This window comes from Labrus bergylta, chromosome 14 (genome assembly GCF_963930695.1).
Source record: "Labrus bergylta chromosome 14, fLabBer1.1, whole genome shotgun sequence".
In the NCBI taxonomy this organism is placed as follows: domain Eukaryota; kingdom Metazoa; phylum Chordata; class Actinopteri; order Labriformes; family Labridae; genus Labrus; species Labrus bergylta.
Genome location: NC_089208.1, coordinates 26,995,241 through 27,014,252, shown reverse-complemented (window position 1 = coordinate 27,014,252; position 19,012 = coordinate 26,995,241). Strand labels below are relative to the sequence as shown.

The following is a 19,012-nucleotide window of genomic DNA, read 5'->3' as shown; positions in this document are numbered from 1 at the left end:
CATCAGTGTGTGAATGTATGAGAATGTGTGAGAATGGGAAGTTGTGACCTGAGGTGTAAAAGGGTGAACTACACATTGCACACAAACTGCACTGCAGTTAAAAGTTATGGCTGTCTGGCCGAGAGCTGGCTGTGTGGTTTGATATCATCAATTTTTTCCTTTCACATTTGTTGCCTTTTTATGATGATAACAGATCTGTGAGTTTACTTCACACTCAAGCTGACGGTCGTAAACTGAAGAACACAAAGTGGATTTAGATTCTTGGTTTCCAAAGTGAAGCAAGGCACTTGTCACTTATTTACACAACAGACATGAATGGAAGAGGATGCTAAGATGCCTGGTCTGTATAAAGTAAGTTAAATTTAGAGCTATTGCATATTTTCTTGTAACTTTAAGGTTCAGTTAATACTCCAGGTTCCAACAAAATCTGAAAATATTTTATAAGGACAGATACAATTTACATAGACAAACTGAAATCAGCAATCCAATACAAGTATCATTGTGTTTATAGCGGATGCTAATTTGCCTAAGAAGGGCTTTTGTATAGAAAAATAATTCTCTAGTCTTTAAGGCTACGCCCTGCTAGCCCATTTATGCTAGCCACCCCTGCTATTATTATCCTCATCTTGTGCAGTTCTGAATGAACATAATGTCCCGGGGTTAAATTCCCTGCTTTCTTTTTGGTGACCTACTTCATATATTGGGCAAACTGAACAAATTATTTGTGAGTTTAACTTCTGCACATGATGACTCAAGGAGGGCACACGCTCTTCTATCATTGCTCTGCAACACCCTGAAGTCTATAAATTCAAACAAACTAGTTACATTCAATAAATGTTAATCTATTTAAATGTGGTGCCCATAGTGTGTTTTGTATTCCTCACTAAAAGGCATATTTTAAAACCAGAGCAGAGATAGATCAATGCATCTTCCTCTTGGGCAACCACAGCAAAACAGCTTGCAGGTGGATTTCGGAAGTGGATGTGAAGGTGGGGTGTGATCTGCATAGGGAACAGATCTCACCTCGGGCGAGCTGAAGAAGCAGATGAAATAAGCAGCGAGATTTTATGACTAATGATGTCATATTTCTGTCAGAGTATACTGAAGTGGTTCAAATATTCACTCCCCTTCATGCATCAGTTTCAGCAATACAGTAGGTGGAACTTTTTGCACAAGAATAACTTTGTAAAAGTTAGAATAGAGAGCACGGATACAGGGAGCCTTCTCTGCAGATCAATTAGTTTAAAACAGTCTGAAAGCAAAAAGACACTGAAGTAATTGTGAAGACACAATAACGTCAAAACATACTTTAAAATTGAATGATCTATGAATAAGAACAAAAGTGAAGGTTGTTATTCTTGATGAAAGAGTGTAATCTTATCATTTAGACTTTAGACAATATGGGTTCATATTTTATTAGGTTTCAAGTCTAACAAAACAGAAGTCACGGTTTAATCTTTTTATTCAAAAAGGCTAAAAGTTCCCCTCAAAAAACAGAACCCAAAACAGACATAAGCAAAAAGCATGTTAGGGTTGTTTCCCACTTGGGACCTGGGCCCCGAGTAAGCTTGACCTCAAAGCTTGTTTAATTTGATCAGTGTGAACACAAATGTACTGTACTCTTACCATACTCGTACTTTACTCAGGTACTGTGCCGGAGTCCACTTGAAGAGGTGGTCTTGGGCTTGATTCATGAGTACTCATGTACGGTCTGTGGGAGATGTGAAAATATCCATGCTCAAAAAGGAAGTGGACGGCTGTATGAATTGATTCTAAAAGGCTCCTGTCGCTTCAAAAAAATGTGCGCTGCACGGTACATTTGGAAGTACAGTAGGAAGAGGGTCGTTATTGGCATCTCCGAAATTAAAAACAAAAAAATCCAAAGTTACCAGGAAAGATGCAGCCTGTGAGTGGTTGCCATGGTTTCTTCTTCTTTAAGCTTTTTGGTAGATTTGCAAACCAACCATGTGCCTACTGTAACCTGCTGTAACGGACTGGGTACATAAGCAAATGTATCAAAAGATGTTACTAATGTGTGAATGCAGACAGGTGGAGAGGGGGCGGGGGACAAATCGGGCTGGGGCACGGTACAAAAAACTTTTTCCTAATTTGAAAACGCCCTTAGACTCTTAACTATGGTAGCCCTAAGTGGACAAGCATCGATAAATTTGAGTTTACCCTCAGGCTTCTCAAGATCTCAAGTGAGAAAACAACTGAAAATACATGTGTTATCACAGGAAAGTGGGGTAAAATACAATGTCTGTCTGCTTATGAATTTCTTATTCAACAAACAATAAAGCACCACAAACAAAGAACAATCAGCTTGAATGGATCATTATATTGTAAAGGGGATAAAAAGACAAAGGCCTTTAAGAAAGTCAGTGATTTCCAATCAACAGTCTGAAAACAGTTCCTCCTGACAATGCACATACTGTGGGGCCTGATCCATTGAAGGATTGTGCTGCTTTTGCAAAACTTAGTCTGTGCAAATAAGAGAAATATATAGCATGCAATGCAGGAAGCACCCGCAAAGGGTGAAATTGCAAATTGCACACAAACTGCTCTGCATTTAAAAATTATGGAAAATTGATTCAACACTTAAGTTGGAAAATTTTAATGTCTGACCAATAGCTGGCTGTTTGATTTAATATCATTATCATCTTTTTCCTTTCATATTTGTTGCCTTCCACCATGGTGACATCTGTGAGTTTATTTCATATTTAGGCTGATGACCGTAGACTGCAGAACACAAAGTGGATGTAGCTTCTAGGTTTCCAAGGTGAAGCAAACAGAATTGTCTTCAACCTGCTTCCATATTAATGCCCAATAGGTGGCAAGAACACTGGAGTCATGATATAAAATACAAATAAATAAAATATGTGAAGGCTTATAAGTCTACCAGAAATGGAAGATTGATTAAAATTGATTTAATACATTTTTCTAACTAATTTATAGCCTCTATAACTAGTTTCAGATCTTCTTCAATACTATGGAAGGTTAAAGTTTTGTTGCTGTTTGTGATTTAATGATTTATAAGTTGCAGCAACCTGTTTATCTAGACTGACTTTTAATTCCCCCCCCCCCCACTTTTGGAATATTAAGATCGTGTTGGCCAAAACTTGAATCTTTTAAACTTGTTTCATAAGCAAATGGATGACCCTATGGTTCTATTATTCTAGTGACAGGTAATTTAGTGGTTGCCTAGGAACAATGCCATTACACAGCACACTAATCTGTTAAAACTGAAGGCTTGAACATAAGTTGAAGTGAGAACCACTTTTTGCAAGTTTGATCGGACCCTATTTTCTCCCTTTTTATATGAAAAGAAAAACCTGCACACTACTTTTGCTAAGTATCACCAATGTATTAGAAAATCACAGTTAATAAACAGTAATGCAATGCAATGTTCTGACTAACCCGATACTTATCATCACTGCAGTGTGAATAATTGGACCATTCTTCTCTCTTAAAAAATACCATGAAAGTTATTTGCAAAATTACATAAAATAACCAAATGATGGAGCCAAATGAAGGAAAACCCCCATTCAGCAAATCCATGGAGGCTGTTTAAGTGGAAACCAGCCATTGGCACAGTGATTTCCCTGTGCTAAGAGCCTTTTTGGTTTCAGCAAATAATGGATAAATGAGTCAGTGAGGGTTTGTTATGAATGAAAACAGCGTGAAAGGAAACTGAGCACATTTGTATTCAGAAGGACCGGTGCCAAGCTGTAGTACCAATACCCTTTAAAACCAATTGGATTCTGGTTTAGCAGTCCCTTCTCATATTACAGCCCGGGAGGCTCCATGACACTGAATGCTTGTTCTTCATCGTGCCATCCGTCGCCCATTCAGTTGACAATTTATTACTCTATTCCATTCAAAGACTGTGAAGCTCTCATTGAGACAGCGAAACGCTCGCTGGGGGGATTGTTCCCCGACGCCAAGAGACAGAGTTCCTGCAAATGTATCCCCTCCAATAAATGTAAGCCTGTGTGCGCTATTGTTACAGCTTAGTGTCTGTTTGTAAGAAGTGACTCACTGTTAATGATTGTTCCATTGTAAAGCTTCCCAGACAATACCCCAGTGTCCCCAATCCAAACTACATTATTTGCCGTTTGACTTGGCTGGTGGTTTCTGAAACAAGTTTAAAGAACCTCTTCTTTAGGGTTGTTTGTCTTGGACTCCTTCCATGAATTCTGGCAGAAAAGTTTAAAATTCACATCGTGCATGAGTTATACGGTATAAAATAGGTGTGGACTTTCTCTAAATGGAATTAGCGTCACACATTTGAGGTTGACAGGTGCAGGTACGCTTCACTACACCTTAGAGAGTGACACTGACTGACATAAGGAATGCGCAGCAGCTTTGGCTTTCATCGGGGTTAACAGCTTAAACTGCTCACCACACATTTGATATATTCTTGAAGATCGGGGAGCCTTGCTTCAAACACACTGACAAAATACAGAATGTGTCATCGGGCCGCATGAGTGATGTGATCCAGGGGGAAGGGGTGACAAGGTGATAAATCATCACACCCTCCATCTCCTTTACAGACATACGTTGAGTCGGCTGTGAGAAATATGAGGCCATAAAATGTGACGTTTTCGTGAAACAATAACAGCAAAAAATAACTTTAACTTGTGCTAGCTGTTTTGCTAAAACAGGCTCCCTGGATTCTTCTGAGTTGTGAAGGGCACTTTGGTTAGCATGATTGAGAGTCACAATTTATGTTATGTGGCAGCTGATGGCGTAAATATTAAGTAGAGACGGATGCACACTCTGATCATCAACAGCTAATAAACTGAAGCTTCATTTTCACAACCAATTTGACTCACTGATTATTGCAATTCATCATTTTGAGTCTCAGGGATCAATGAGCAGCACCGAGCGGCGGTGTTGTCTGTAGTCGCCTGTAGGCTTGTCGTCGTGATGAATGACTTAATCACCTGGAGCTGAGGAGGCCGTACCTTTTAGTTACACTCAGATCAGAAAAAAGTTGAGTTGCGTTTTAGCCAACACTTTTTCTTGTGCACCATCAGTTTGATAAATACGCAGCCTCGAGGGGAGAATCAAGTATTGAGAAGGAATTGGTAGTTTGGAAAAGTCTCTGCCTCGGAGAAGCAGATTGTTTAAAGAATAACAATGAAGCATGACTTTTCCCTGTTGTAATACATCCAAATAAAGACCCTAAAGACACATGTGTATTACTCCTGTCTGTTTTAATTCAGATACTGTCTCAGCTCTGGGAGAAGTCAAAAGCAGCAGCATTTTACAAACACCTTCTTTAACTATCACTGGCTTACAGAGACAAATCATGCCCTCACTAATGTAATACATCATGTTGAACAGCATGGGCACTTTGTAAATATTCTGTATAGGACCAAAAAAGTTTTCTCACTGCTGGTCCAGAATTTTAAGAGATTTCCTTCAGCAACATGATATAGAGAAACTTTTAAACAATCACCTAAACCAGTGGTTCTCAAACTTTTTAGACTGCGTACCACCTCCGAAAATATTTGGCTCTCCAAGTACCACCATTATAGACGTTAAAATACCTAGGCCTATTTCTACACACATTTCACGCAAGAGGCAAATATATTCATAAAAAGAATATTATTTATTATTGACTGTTGGCAGCCACACTACAGGACTAATAAGGGCTAGCACTAGAACTGACACTTAAACTCCACACAACTCTGACATTTGCCCAAATCAAAACAAAAGTGCAAACATTGAGCGGATTAAAGTTGTTTTTTTGCAAAAACTAAATAAATTTAGAGGGAAAACACATTTGATATAAATACAACTCAATAGATACAAGACAGATAAGATAAGAGTATGTCAAAAAATTCAGTTTTATGCTGAACAGGTTTTTCTTTTTATATTGTGGAGATTTCTTAGTTTGAGAAGCACTGGCCTAAACAGAAAGTATTTGTTCAGTTCAACATGAGGTGTGAAGATGTTGTCACTTCCAAACCTTCAAATTCATCTAAACAGAGTATTTAGGTGTCCCTCTGGTAAAAAAAAATGTCAGCTAGCAGGTCACAGCAGGCAGGTTAGCCGTGTAAATATCCAACAGCCATTAAAGGTACATTATAACTATGTAACATTTATTAAAAGTAGGGTTGGTTATTTTTGAAAAACTAGCATAATTTTGAAAGTAACATTCCCTCAGTGCTCTGTCTGCACCCACCCCCTCCCCTCTGTGCTCCCTCTAAAGCCACGCCCCCTCACTTACATACACGAGTGCAGTTGGTCCATAAGTGGACCTCAGCTCATCTCTTGCATTGTGTAGAAACTACGTCATCTCATTCAGCGCTCAGTAAAAACTAAACTTTATCATAATACATGCGAGGTCTTCTTAAACTTTCAACCAGTTTTGGAAGACAAAAATATGAAAATACACTGGAGTGCAGATCGGCATAGCGGTAAAGTTGCACTCCATGTGTTGAAGCTATAGTCCAAGAAGGCAGCCCGGGTTCGATTCTGACCTGCAACTCCTTTTCCGCATGTCATTCCCCACTTCCGCTCCTTGATGTCCTATCACAGTCCTTGGCATTGCTTTGGCATCAGAATTTATTTTTTTTTAATACTCATTACTGACAGGTTTTCTCTAAAACTAATGTAACTAAAATCCTTTTTGAAGATGGGATACTAAACAAGCCTGTAGCACAATTTTCCCCGCAGTTTGGTGCCAAAACATTAGACCTTCTGCTACAGAAGCTTGCATTTACAGAAGCTGCAGCACGAAACTTTGCTTTAGTTGTGCTTGATATGAAAAGTAAGCCCTCAACCAAACCCTCCAGTGTTAAGTGTCAGGGACGACACTCTGCAGAGTGAGATGAGACATGGATGAGATGCTGTGATATCACATGGTGCAAGACGCTGATCTGCTCCCTGGCATACCAGTGAATCACTGAATAACTGTAGAACATGTTTGCATAAGGTAGCATCGAGGAATTTTAAATTTTTAAAACTCATTATATGATTAAAAAAAAAAAAAAATTCTGAAGTCAAACTCCCTCTGGGCTTGTTGTTTTTGGCACTGGTTTCATGCACGACTGGACGGAGCTTCCTTCAGCTTGTTTGTGTTTCGCTCTGAGGCTCGAATAAAGTCCTCCCAGAAGGCGGCCCCCAAACTGAACACTGAAGCGTTACAGTGTCAGGGACAACACTCTGCAGATATGAGACATGGAAGAGATGGACGCTGACCTGCACCCTGGGGTGTCAGGTCTGTACCTGGCATACCAGTGAATCATAAAATAACTGTAGGATGTTTTTTACATTTTCATAACTCATAAGATGATAATGGTAAATGGACTTGAGCTTGTATAGCACTTTTTCTAGTCTTCTGACTACTTAAAACACTCTTAAACCACAGGTCACACCTACACATTTACACACTGATGGTAGAGGCTGATATGTAAAGTGACCATCATTCATACACATTCATACACCCCCGACGAAGCAGGGGTCAAGTGTCAAGGTGTTAAGGTCAAGTGTCTTCCTCGAGGACACATTGGAAATGTGGCTGCAGGAGCTGGCGACCAAGACCTTAACCGACTCTACCAACTGAGCCACAGCCGCCCCATAATGAACAGAGGTTGTCCTTTTTCTAGTCAAACAAGTTTGAAATAATTTACAGCGTATGTGTCTGATAATACGATTGTTATTTTTCTACATTGCAGTCATTGTAAGCCACCAATGTATCAAGCACAAGTTGTATTTTTCCAGCACAAAAAAACCTCAACATTACTGTGTTGTGAAGATCAGAGTAACATGTTAATTTTTCTGTAAATTGAATTAAAGCTCTTTTTTCCCCTTTTTACTAATTGAGTTTTGATGCTCTTTAAATGTCACACTATACTCCAAGAAGGGTTCAAACATGATCTGAGTGTGTTAGTTTTTGAATGTTTGTTGTCTTTGTGAACATGCTTTTAATTGTATCCTGCATCTCTTAGTAAATGCAAAGGTATTTGGGCTTTACTTTAAAAGCTGCTTAGAGGCGAAATGCAATCGGGCTCCTTAATGGAACCGAATTAAATCAAAATGAGCTCATAAAGCCGCTCGCTGCACCATTCTTTAGAAAATGTGTGCTTCTTTCAAGGTGTTTTCTATCAAAAGGTGCCAAATTCACACAATGCTCAGCGTTTCTTTGAATGGACTGATCATCAAGCCGCACACATAATTACAGTTTGCTTAGATTAATGGAGAAGAGAAGGTCTTATAGTGCTTTTATTTAGACAGGGTCAATGTTTAATTTCAAATGGATGGATTCCTTTCGGTTCGAGACAGAATGCCGAACTCATTTCGAACATCTAAGCCGTGTGTTTCCTCACATATTTTCTCCGACAGTTCAATTTGCAGATGCAAATGAGTGTTGTGGAACGTCCTAAACCCGTCTGAACTCTGAACACACCGGGTCGTTTTCTTCCTATTCCTGTGCAGACCCTGAAAAAAGAAGGCAATGCTCTTACATGGTCAAAATAAAGTCAGAGTGACAGTGCAATTAATTCAAATAAATAAAGATAATAAAGCAAACAGGAGGGCGAGTGTTTCAGCAAGGTGCTCCCTTAGAAAATAACACATCTCTCCTGCATTTTCCAACTCACTGTAAAACATAAGAACTGCTTTTTTTTGCCGGTCAGCACTTTGTCCTCACACACAATAACTTACTCTCTCTCTCTCACACACTCTCTCTTTCTCTCTTCCAAACACACACACACACACACACACACACACACACACACACACACACACACCAAACAACCTCATAACCAGAACTTGAAAGTGGCTTCTCTGCTAACACTCTTTTTTTCTGTGAACAGCCACTGACAAGGTGCCCTTGAGCGACCCTCTGCCACACTGCATTTCTGAGCAGAGTATGTGCGTCACAGGACCTCTCATACTTTTTCTTTGTGGCACAAAGTCTAACAGGTTAAAGCAGCCACGTGAGGCGCCTGGTTCACAGCAACAAAAAAAAAAGAGTGACAATTATTCTTGAATCGCTGCGTTGACGCTACAACAGAAATATGACACTTTTTACCGCAGCTTGAAGGTCTACTGACACAAAGAAGAGAAAAAACATCAGTTACTGTATCTTTTAGCATTTCTGTCTGAACGTAGTATGAATAAAATCTATATTAAAAGCCTGTCCTGTCCAAGGCCTGACTGTTATTGTTGAAACAAGGACGTAGTCTCAGTGACATCATCAACTGGAGGAGCTTTTTAAAGCCTATCGATGGCTGTCACTATATAAGAAAGACCTTTCAGCTACAAAGGACGTGCCTGCACATATCTCTTTGCCTAACTATAAAGAAAACAGAAAGATGTGGTATAAAAGTCCCTGTACTGATATTACCAAAAAGACTGAACAATTGATAACAGCTTCATTGTTTGCACGAGGCTGTTAAGAGGTTAGTAATAAACCTATACAAATTGGCATGCTCATATGGAACGTAATGGGGATTCCTTGGCTTTTGCACCCAGCCTCCAGTGGACAATTGAGGAACTGCGATTTTTTGCACTGCGCTTCCTTTTCCCACACCCGAGGTTCCCGCTTGTCTAAATCTTTGCCATGAATGTAAATCTCACATTGGATTTATTGTAGAGCAAAGTCATTCCGACACTGTGCCAACCCTAACCCTAACCCATCGTACGTAGATGGAGGCATACCAGGGACAAAATTGCATTACTGTTAAACTGTGGAGTTCCAGTGCTGTTTGTGTTTTTGTGCATGTGTTGTGCTGCTTTGTTTATAGGTAATCCTTTTGCGCTTTCTCAACATAAAGTAAAATCACAAACAGAACAGCATTGTTGTGTTGTGTGGTTTAATGTAAATAGTCAAATGGAGTGATGGTGCAGCATTGTTCCTCCACTGTGGTGACGTCTCAGTGTAAGATGAACTAATGTACACTGACAGGCTGTCTGGCTGAGGTGCAAAGCATGCAACAAGCATAAAGATCAGACAGAAGATGTGAGCTAATGGCTTCACAACTCTGCTCAATAAGGGAGGGGGGGGTTAAGAGCCTATGTGTGTCTCCAGGTTCTCCAGCACACACCAGTAGAATAAAGTGAAAACGCTTTTAAATTACAAGAAAAAAACACTCCACAAATGTATTTCCATCCCTCTGCATGTGTCCTATACTGTGAAATCACTGCAACCAGTTCCCTCTTCCCCAGGTGAAAGTCAGCACTGTGTCAAACATTGCATCATTCTCACTAAATTGAACAACTTTTCAGGCTCTTTTCAGAAGTTTACATCCAAAAAATCAGCTCCAAAAAAAGTCAAATGTATTCATTTATTGTAAGTAATGCCACGCATGCTCTCACAGTAATCACAGCCTCTCTGCCAACAGGGTCTCTACCCCCTTATACTGTGCTCAGACAGTAAGTAGGTGTGGGGTCGGAGAGTGGTCAGACACAGGAGTGGGAGTTAATTCCCTTGTTTTTAGTTTCCATGGTTACTCTTCTAATCTATTCTATCATTCATTGTAAGTATACACTGAGGTTAAGCCACTTGTTTTGGACTTGTTCCCATTGACCCGGTTGCTTCTTTTTCCCAAAAGATTTGGCTGCTCTGGTGAGACAGAGGTAGCTTCCAGGTGTGAAGAAATGTACAGAATATTAAGCAGGGCAACACTGAAAAAAGAATATGCCCACTCAGCAAAAAAAAAAAAAAAAAAAAACTTCCCTGAATGAATAATGGAGGGAGGAATATGAAGCTAAAGCTTGATATTTGTGTTGCACTAGTTAGAACATAATAGTGCGGGGGTATATCATAACATTATGACATAACTGAAAAGGTCAAAGGTGAACATGGTTCTCTATCAGCTACTAAAACTCTAAAAGTCATATTTTATATCCATCCCTTCACCAGATAGTGAATAATGGAGACTTGTGAAGAAGACTGTGGAAGTCTTCTTTATGAGGCAGGTCTTAATTTCTTTCTTCCTCATATTTAGTAACACACCTTGATTTAATGTGCTCCCATTAATAACATGTGAATATCTGCATTATACAATCAACATGAAATCATCACAAAGTGTATCTCACTGCCCTCTTGTGAGTTTGGCTGAGGCCTAGTCCACACCTAGGTGGGTTTTTGGTCACTGAAAACGCACCTTTAGGAAAACTCTTTCCAGGGTGAAGATTTTAAGGAACTCCGTTCAAGGTGTTTCTGTGTAGACGGGGGAAACAGAGTTTTGAGTTGAAACGTCACACTGCGCGCCGGTTTATCTCCCGTTTGACGTCTTAGTGTGACGCTGTCACTTTTGTTTTAATAAGATTAGTGCGATAGCAGACGTTACCAAACTCGTACTCCCACCATGTTGACGGGCAGAGGTGCCTGAATGGAAAACTTTGTAAAATGAAATGGTCATTGCAGGGGAATGGCAAGAACATTTTAGCATGTCAAGGACTGCTTTTGGACTTGGCGTGCTCGTGACAGCCGTAACATTGCGTTTTGCATTTTCATGTGGACAAAGATGGTATTGAAAACTTGCTTGTTGAGAAATTGTTCTTTGAAACGGAGGAGCAAAGCCTCTGTTTACAAAAACAAATTTCCGCCTATGTGTGGACTAGGCCTGAGAAACACACAAAGTACTTTCATACGATGGATTTAAATATATATATTTAAGTGCTGAAAATCTAGGCCTACCTAACACTTGGTCGGCATGAACATGTAAATCCCATGGCATGAGCAGTTTGTCCTCACTTTGTTTTTTTAATTTAGCCAACATGTATTCGTTTGTGTTGACAGTATCTACAGTCATTTATTTTACTACGGTTTCAGTTAATATGACAAAAATAAAATATTGCACAGCCACAGTAGTAGGAGTTATAACAGGGCCAATGGAAGAAGTGAGGTGATGCCAAGAGCCAAGTTGTTTAAAAGGTTTTAACTGGATTTGGTAATCCACTTTTTCTACCATAAGGATCAGGTAATCCAGCTCACTTTTATCCTGCTAAAAACTCAATGGGATAACCCTGATCCATGTACAGACATTAATGGATTACTAAATCCAGATTGCCAGTGCTTTAGAGTGGACTTCACATTCCTCGCTAAAATCCACACAACGAAACAACAAAGTATTTGTGCTGATGAAATATGCCACCGAAAAGCATTTGAATTCAAGATTAAATATGTAATTTAACATCCGTAAGGATCTTTCAGTTTGTGTGGATTTTTGCGCCCCCTGTGGACAATTTGGAGTAGAGGATCAAGTTGAAAATCCAGTCTGTCTTTGAAAAAGCAGGATAAAGGTGAGCTGGAGTATTTGATCCTTGGTAGGAAAAAAGTGAATCATCAAACCTTTTAAACAACTAGGCTGAAGTCCTCAGACTGGGGTGTTTCGGGGTTGACTGATGAAAGTTTAAAACATAACCAATGAGCATAAGTCTCCGATTCCATGTAAACATAGCTTACAACAATCTTTCCTTTACTCTATGTAAAAATAGAAGATAACAAAAGCCCGGTATCTTGGTAAAATAGGGGTTTACACCCAAATCTCAAACTTGAGGTTAATCAACCAAAACATTACCACATGTAAACATGTTAAATTTTTATGTTGAGCTGCTAAAACTGGCTGCAGAGTTAAGTCTATCAAGACTATGTCAGCTCTTGTCTGTATTTGATAACTGGTGATATAAAAGCTGACAACACAATTGTTAAAGTTGGATTACACTGTTATCGTATGCTGTTTGTATCTTCACACTCTTCTTGTCATGAATCAGAGATCAAACTGTTTAAAGTGAACCTGGATCATTTTCAGCATGTGTTCATTTATAAAACATGAAATATTGAAAACAACATGTTTGTATTTCAGTTGGCTGTACACACACACACATTAGCAACATGCTGAGCACACATGCAGTTTAAGGCACACACCTCCTGCAGGAGGTCTGCAAGGTAACACACGGGGCTGAGACGCAATATGAAGATATTTCATACCCAGCGGAGCGACTCCAGACATTTTAATATTTCTATGTGTCTTCAGATTCTGTTTCATGCTGTGTCTGTTTGAGGTACAACCAAACTACAGCACATTAACCACTAACCTCATGTTCCATTCAGATAAAACACAATTTGCTTGCATGCCATATGATTTAGCAAATGTCTTTGGATTGATTTCATGAACATCTGCTGTTGATATGAAAAGGTTTCATATAAAACAGTATGAGTAAGGGTGCCATGCATTTGTTGGCAGCCATTAGTAATGTTTATAACAAACACAAGAAATAAAGCAACTTAATGGAAAAATATGAAGTATGGCCTTCATATAGAACAAGGAAATGTATTTCGGAAAGATTTTTTTTTTTTACTAAACATGTCAAATAATCTACCAACTGTCATGATTTCTTATAGTTACGTTATATTTAGCCTAACGCGAGCACTAACCACTACGCTGCTAGCGCCCCTATAACACATTATAGAAATTATGAAACAAAGAAACTTGAATCCCGTGTACTACTCAGTCATGAAAACAGTACTGTCAGGGTGGTAGGTCAGTAGTGAGTGAGTACACCACCTACATACTCCCCTCTTTGCAGCATGCTAAGTGCTCTCCACAGGCCCCTTGTCTGATGGAGACACAGAACTTATGTTTGATTGATAGACTACTATTGATCTCTGCCTGATTGAACAATAATGCATCACAAAAAAAAATCATCATCAGAGATGATCTGTCACAGTCAGCTTAATCACTTCTGTGTGACACAATGACGCCACAGTCAAACATAATCAGTGGAGTGCAGTGATTTTAACCCAGTGCAACACACTTGATTAGTACTAAAATACAAGCCATATTATGGAAAACATATAAAGTAAGGGTTGTATTTTATCAGCCAAAATTTCCGTTCTGAATTTTATCAGACAAAATTTACGTTCTGAATTTTATTTCCAATATGTGCCAATATAACTACATGTATTCAATTTAATTTAATTTAAAAATATATAGATTTCATCTATCACACAAGCAAAAATGTGTGTTTCAGTGTACTGTTGTTATTCAGGCCATTAAAGGCTTTTGTATACCTGTGATTATTTTTTTTTACAAATACTTGATAACAGCATATGAGGGATCAACTCAATAAATGTGTTTATACCTATCAATATAAAAGATCAAAGATAGATCTAAGAAAGATATCTGCCAATATATCGGTAAAGGTCACATATTACCTGTCTGACTAAATACACTTTACCATGTTTCTCTAACACTAATATGTGTCCCTAGTCTGTAAACAAACCCCCTAATTGTGAGAAAGTCCATCCTCTCTGTCTTTTGCCTGCTCCATTTTTCACAAAATGTGTGCTCAAACAGTCCATTTGGAGATTCTCCCTTCATGACATCACAAAGGGCAGTAGCCTCTCCCCTAGGTGGGTGACACTCCCACAGCTAGGTGTTTGTTCTGCCCTCTGAGTCTGCCTTCTCACTGTAAACAATAGGATGTGGAGCGAGAAAGCAAGAGCAACCTAGAGAGGTGGCGTGGTCAGACACAGCTCATTTACATATTTAAAGGTGCAGACACAGAAATAGCCTGTTCTGAGCAGGGCTGAAATAGAGGGGTTTATAGACATGATCAAATACAGGATCACAGTGGGTTTTACAAACTTCACAGACATGTTTTGAGGAGCTCTGAGACTTATTATAACTGGTTGAAAAGGAAGATAACATGTGACCTTTAATATCTGTATCTGTATTGGCCTCAAAAATCCCATAATTGTCAGTTAGTAGTTTGAAAAAACCTCCTTTAAATTATTTTATCATTTTAGAACCAAAAGGTTGAATATGTCTTTAAAATCACTGTTGCACCTTAGTCATGATAAAACATTCATACTCACTATGCTAGTACGGATAAAATATTGCCACACAAAACACAGCAGTACTTCACCTAGTGGTTTACCTTTGAGTTCACGGCAAGATTTTTCTCTGCAAGACTTCTTCACATAATCTCCCTCACACAATCCCTTTGAGGAGAGAAAACATATTTCTCTCACTTCAGGTGCTTTGGGTACATATTTGCATTTTTCAGACATCAGGTTCATTTAACATAATGTCAGGACACCGAGCCTCCCCTATGACACCAGCAGGAAGCTGTTCTCGCTCACTGTCTCTAAGTCCGGCTTCATCCTCTCTCAGGAACATCATCTAATCTATGTGAGACTAAAAGTTAAAGGTTAATGCTGCGTTATATGCAAACATCAATATCTAATGCAAACTTAAAAGCACTTAACTCGCTCTACCGATCAACATATAGAGGTTATTTACACATACTATGTCAGCTTGGACGTATTCCTTCAATATCATTGACACATGCATATATTGTTGGGATTAGTGGTCGATATTTCTTTCAAATGGCAGCATGTAAAAATAGATTTTTCCTTAAATGCCTCACAAATACAGGTTTTACTGACCAGCTGCAGTGATTTTTTTTTTTATTCACTGGAACTAAAAGCATTTGACTTTTTGCAGGAAATCTTTGACATCAGGAGGTAATACTATCCTCCTATGTGTCAGGCAGTATGAACCAGTGTGTGAGGAGTTGAAGTATCCTCAGGTGATAAGGCCAAATTAGCCACATCCTACACATACAGATGATCCTTTTTTTGAAAGAAAGGCTCTGGCATAAGAAGATGTTATAATTTCAAACTTAACTAAAGTACAGTCCAAAAGTACAAACACATTCCCTCTTTTAAAGTAAAGCATGAGACTATTGGGAGACTATTTAACATCATCATCATGAATCATTCTGACTTCAAATAGAAAAAAATAACAAATTACATAAAGTATTAAACTTAAAACTCTGCTGTAATGTGTAAATCAGTCGTATGGGGAATGTCATATTTCTGTAAATGTGCTCAGATGTTGTTGGCAGAGTTGTCTGATTCACTTTCATCCTGATGCTTACAAGTTTCTCCAGTCGATCAAAGAATATTTATTCACAAGACGCCTCTTTTCATTGGCTGAGTTTCCCTCCCCAGTCTGTTTGTCTTTTACGTGGGTTGATTTTCCCTCTGTTATTGGTGATATGCACTGAATGAAACTGAATTTCCTATTTTGTCTTCTTGTCTATCTTGTCGGGTTGTCATGGTATCAGAATTTTAAATTTCAATCTGCTACTAGTACAAATAGTACAAATATTCCATACTGCTGCAACAAAAATGAACACAATATTGGATCATTTCTTGTTTTACATTTTTCATTGAAGAACAATTGCAAGCAAACTCAATCTCACTGTCTAAATACATTGGCAACATTTAATATTTAACACACCAACATTAACACACCAACATTTAATTCCCAAACGTTGCCAATGCATTTATGTGATTTTCATTTCATTAGACATAAACACAAACATAACTTTTGCATCTTCATGAGACCATAGGAAGACTTGAGAATTGTCAGGATTTCAGTATTTCACAACCTTTGACTTGAATGGACCAATGCTGATCTCTCTTTCTCTCTGTCGTTGCAGCTTTTGGTTAAAATCATGACTGAAGGTATGCAGGTTTTTTTTTAAGCTATGGTACTGTCGATCTATCGATAATAAAAAAAAAAAATTGAATGTTGCATGGTTTTAAAACACACTGTATCAAAAAAGTATTGAGAAATCGTACGTTGTGATAACCTTACCATCTGGTTAAAATCTGCATCGGTGCAGTGATGCCAATAATGAACTTAAATTGTCTTTTAGATCAGTAAAGAAAACTGTTTTGAATATCTAAGGAATATAAAGTAGAGATATTTGCATTCAAAGGGAGGGGATAAAAGTTGTCAGAAAAATACATTCTCAAGTACAGAGCAGGTACATCATGTCACCCTTTGCCTCAGTCCAGTAACAAAGCAGATCTCCTTCAATCAACACACAACTCTCTTTCACCAACTTCTCATCATCAACAAGCCTCCATAGTTTCACGGCTGCATATAATGAAGGGTGAGACTTTATCTCAACAGTGCACCACTCAATTGAGATGCCTCAGAGAAAAAAAAACCAGCATGATGTAAACACAGACATACTAAGAGCAGAGAAAGAGGAAAATAAAAGACTTACCTGGGAAGACGAGCACAGCAAACACCCAGGACAGGATGATGAAACACACTGAGTTATACATGCTTCCTGAGCTGATTCTGATCTGCTGCTTTGTTTTATACAAGCTCTGTTTGTATCTTTCCCACCACAGGGCTTCGGAGAGCTGCCCACTCTGTTTCTTTTTTCTTTTTTCTCTGCTGGATGTCAGTGCTGATTGCTTCCCACTTGCAGGTTGAACTGAAGGTGCTTTAAAATCCAGAGCAAGTAGTAGCTGGCGTCACACACACTCTCTCTCTCTCACACACACACAGAGAGAGATGTTGGCTCCTCGCGCAGTCTTCGATCTCTCTCTCTCCTCCACGTACTACAGCACACAGAGGGACCAGCACTCTGCAAGGCTGGGGAGGGGAGGGGGATGCAAGGGGGGAGCAAGTGTGGGGGGGAAGGGCGGTCTCTGCTCGGCTGGCATTGGCTGAAGCCCCTGTCAATCACTCATGAACAGTCCTAGCTCTGTTTTTCTTTCCTTTTTTTTTTCTTTTTGGCTGCTATAAGTCCTCAGCCACGCTTTCCTTTCTCTGCCCTGTGACAGAACTAGAGCAGGATTAAAAAAAAAGATGATGCAGGGTTGATATTCAATAAAGGCAGGAGAAATAGCAGCTTTCTAATTAATGCACCAGATTTGGGAAGTGTTCTAAAAAATTGTGTATTTATTTTTCTTGTTCTCTTACATGTTTTTAAATTTGAGATTATGTAGGATTCTGATGCAACCTGAAGACAGTTTGGACGGCTTTTTGCAGCTGAAGAGAATGTATTCATTTTTTTAAAGAACAGAAACACTTTTAAAAAAATCATGAGGTGACAATATGTGTGACGAGAATCCCCCTCAAACCCCCGCTGCTGCTATTTTGAGGATGTGTGATTTATTTTAAAGCCTAGTTGAAATTCCCTGCCACAGGGGTTATAAATTCACATGTCTAAAACTATACCCCTATTCGATTAGAGTTTAGGGAAGTGGGATGCCTCTCCTTCAGGAGGTTTTGGGTTCTATCCCTATGTGTAGAGATGTGCTTGGGCAAATCACTGAGCCCCAAAGTGCTCTAAAAATGCACAACTATCAGAGTTTTGATTTGCATGAATGTTTGATCAGTACCTCTGCCATTAGTGTCTGAATGTATATGTAAAGGGATGTGAAATGTGAAGTGCAATCTCAACATTAAGGTTAACACAAAGTTTACAACAAAATTCACACTGCAACGGATCTGTGATTTTATACCGTCCAATAAAAGGCAACATGCACAGGATTGTTAAAAATAATATTTTTTCTCCCATTTTCAGGATATTGTAATTATAACAGCACCATATATCAATGCATTTTCTACCCATTTGACCTTAAATCATATGTACAGCTTCACAGCTACCATCTCAGACGTCTCCCATATTTGCATAATGTTGCAATTAAGCAAATGTCAAAAAAGGGAGAATTAAGTGCAATGAACAGAAATGTGCCCACGACACAAAAAAGCTGCCATCCTGAGACCAGAAAAAAGCTCCCTTAAGCACAGCTATAGTGCTCTGCTGCACATACACAGATGTCTATACCAGTCAATGGGATCCTTGGCACTGCTTTCCTTTGCTGAACTCTCTTATCTGGGGTGCTGTACTTAGTCACTTTAAGGGTGTTTCACACTTACTTTGTATGTCTGAATCATAGAACAATCTGTAACAGTGCTGCATAATTACTTTAAGTTTGGTCTGTGCTCACACAGGGACATTTACAAGCGGACAGAAATGTGTGATGCACAAGTAAAATGCTCTATTTGTTTGGAATTTCTTGCATGGAAAATCCCAGGAGTAAACAAAGACGAGTTTACTTCTGCCTGCTTGTTGCTGCTTCAAAGACACTTTCCAATTTCAAAACGGCCAGACAACTACACAGATTGATTTTGGCTCTGGACATAGGTTTTTTATATTGTTTGCATTT

The 19,012-nt window shown here is 39.0% G+C and overlaps 1 protein-coding gene across 1 annotated transcript in view; it reads right to left on the bottom strand.

Moving 5' to 3' along the window:
* The window catches only part of opcml (opioid binding protein/cell adhesion molecule-like), a 387,148-nt gene extending 369,756 nt beyond the window's left edge, over window positions 1-17,392 (bottom strand). The window contains exon 1 of the mRNA XM_020629289.2: window positions 17,053-17,392. Within this exon, the coding sequence (XP_020484945.1) occupies window positions 17,053-17,113 (61 nt within the window). The 5' untranslated portion in view covers window positions 17,114-17,392. The remainder of the gene's footprint in view (window positions 1-17,052) is intronic.
* Between the last annotated feature and the right edge of the window lie 1,620 nt (window positions 17,393-19,012).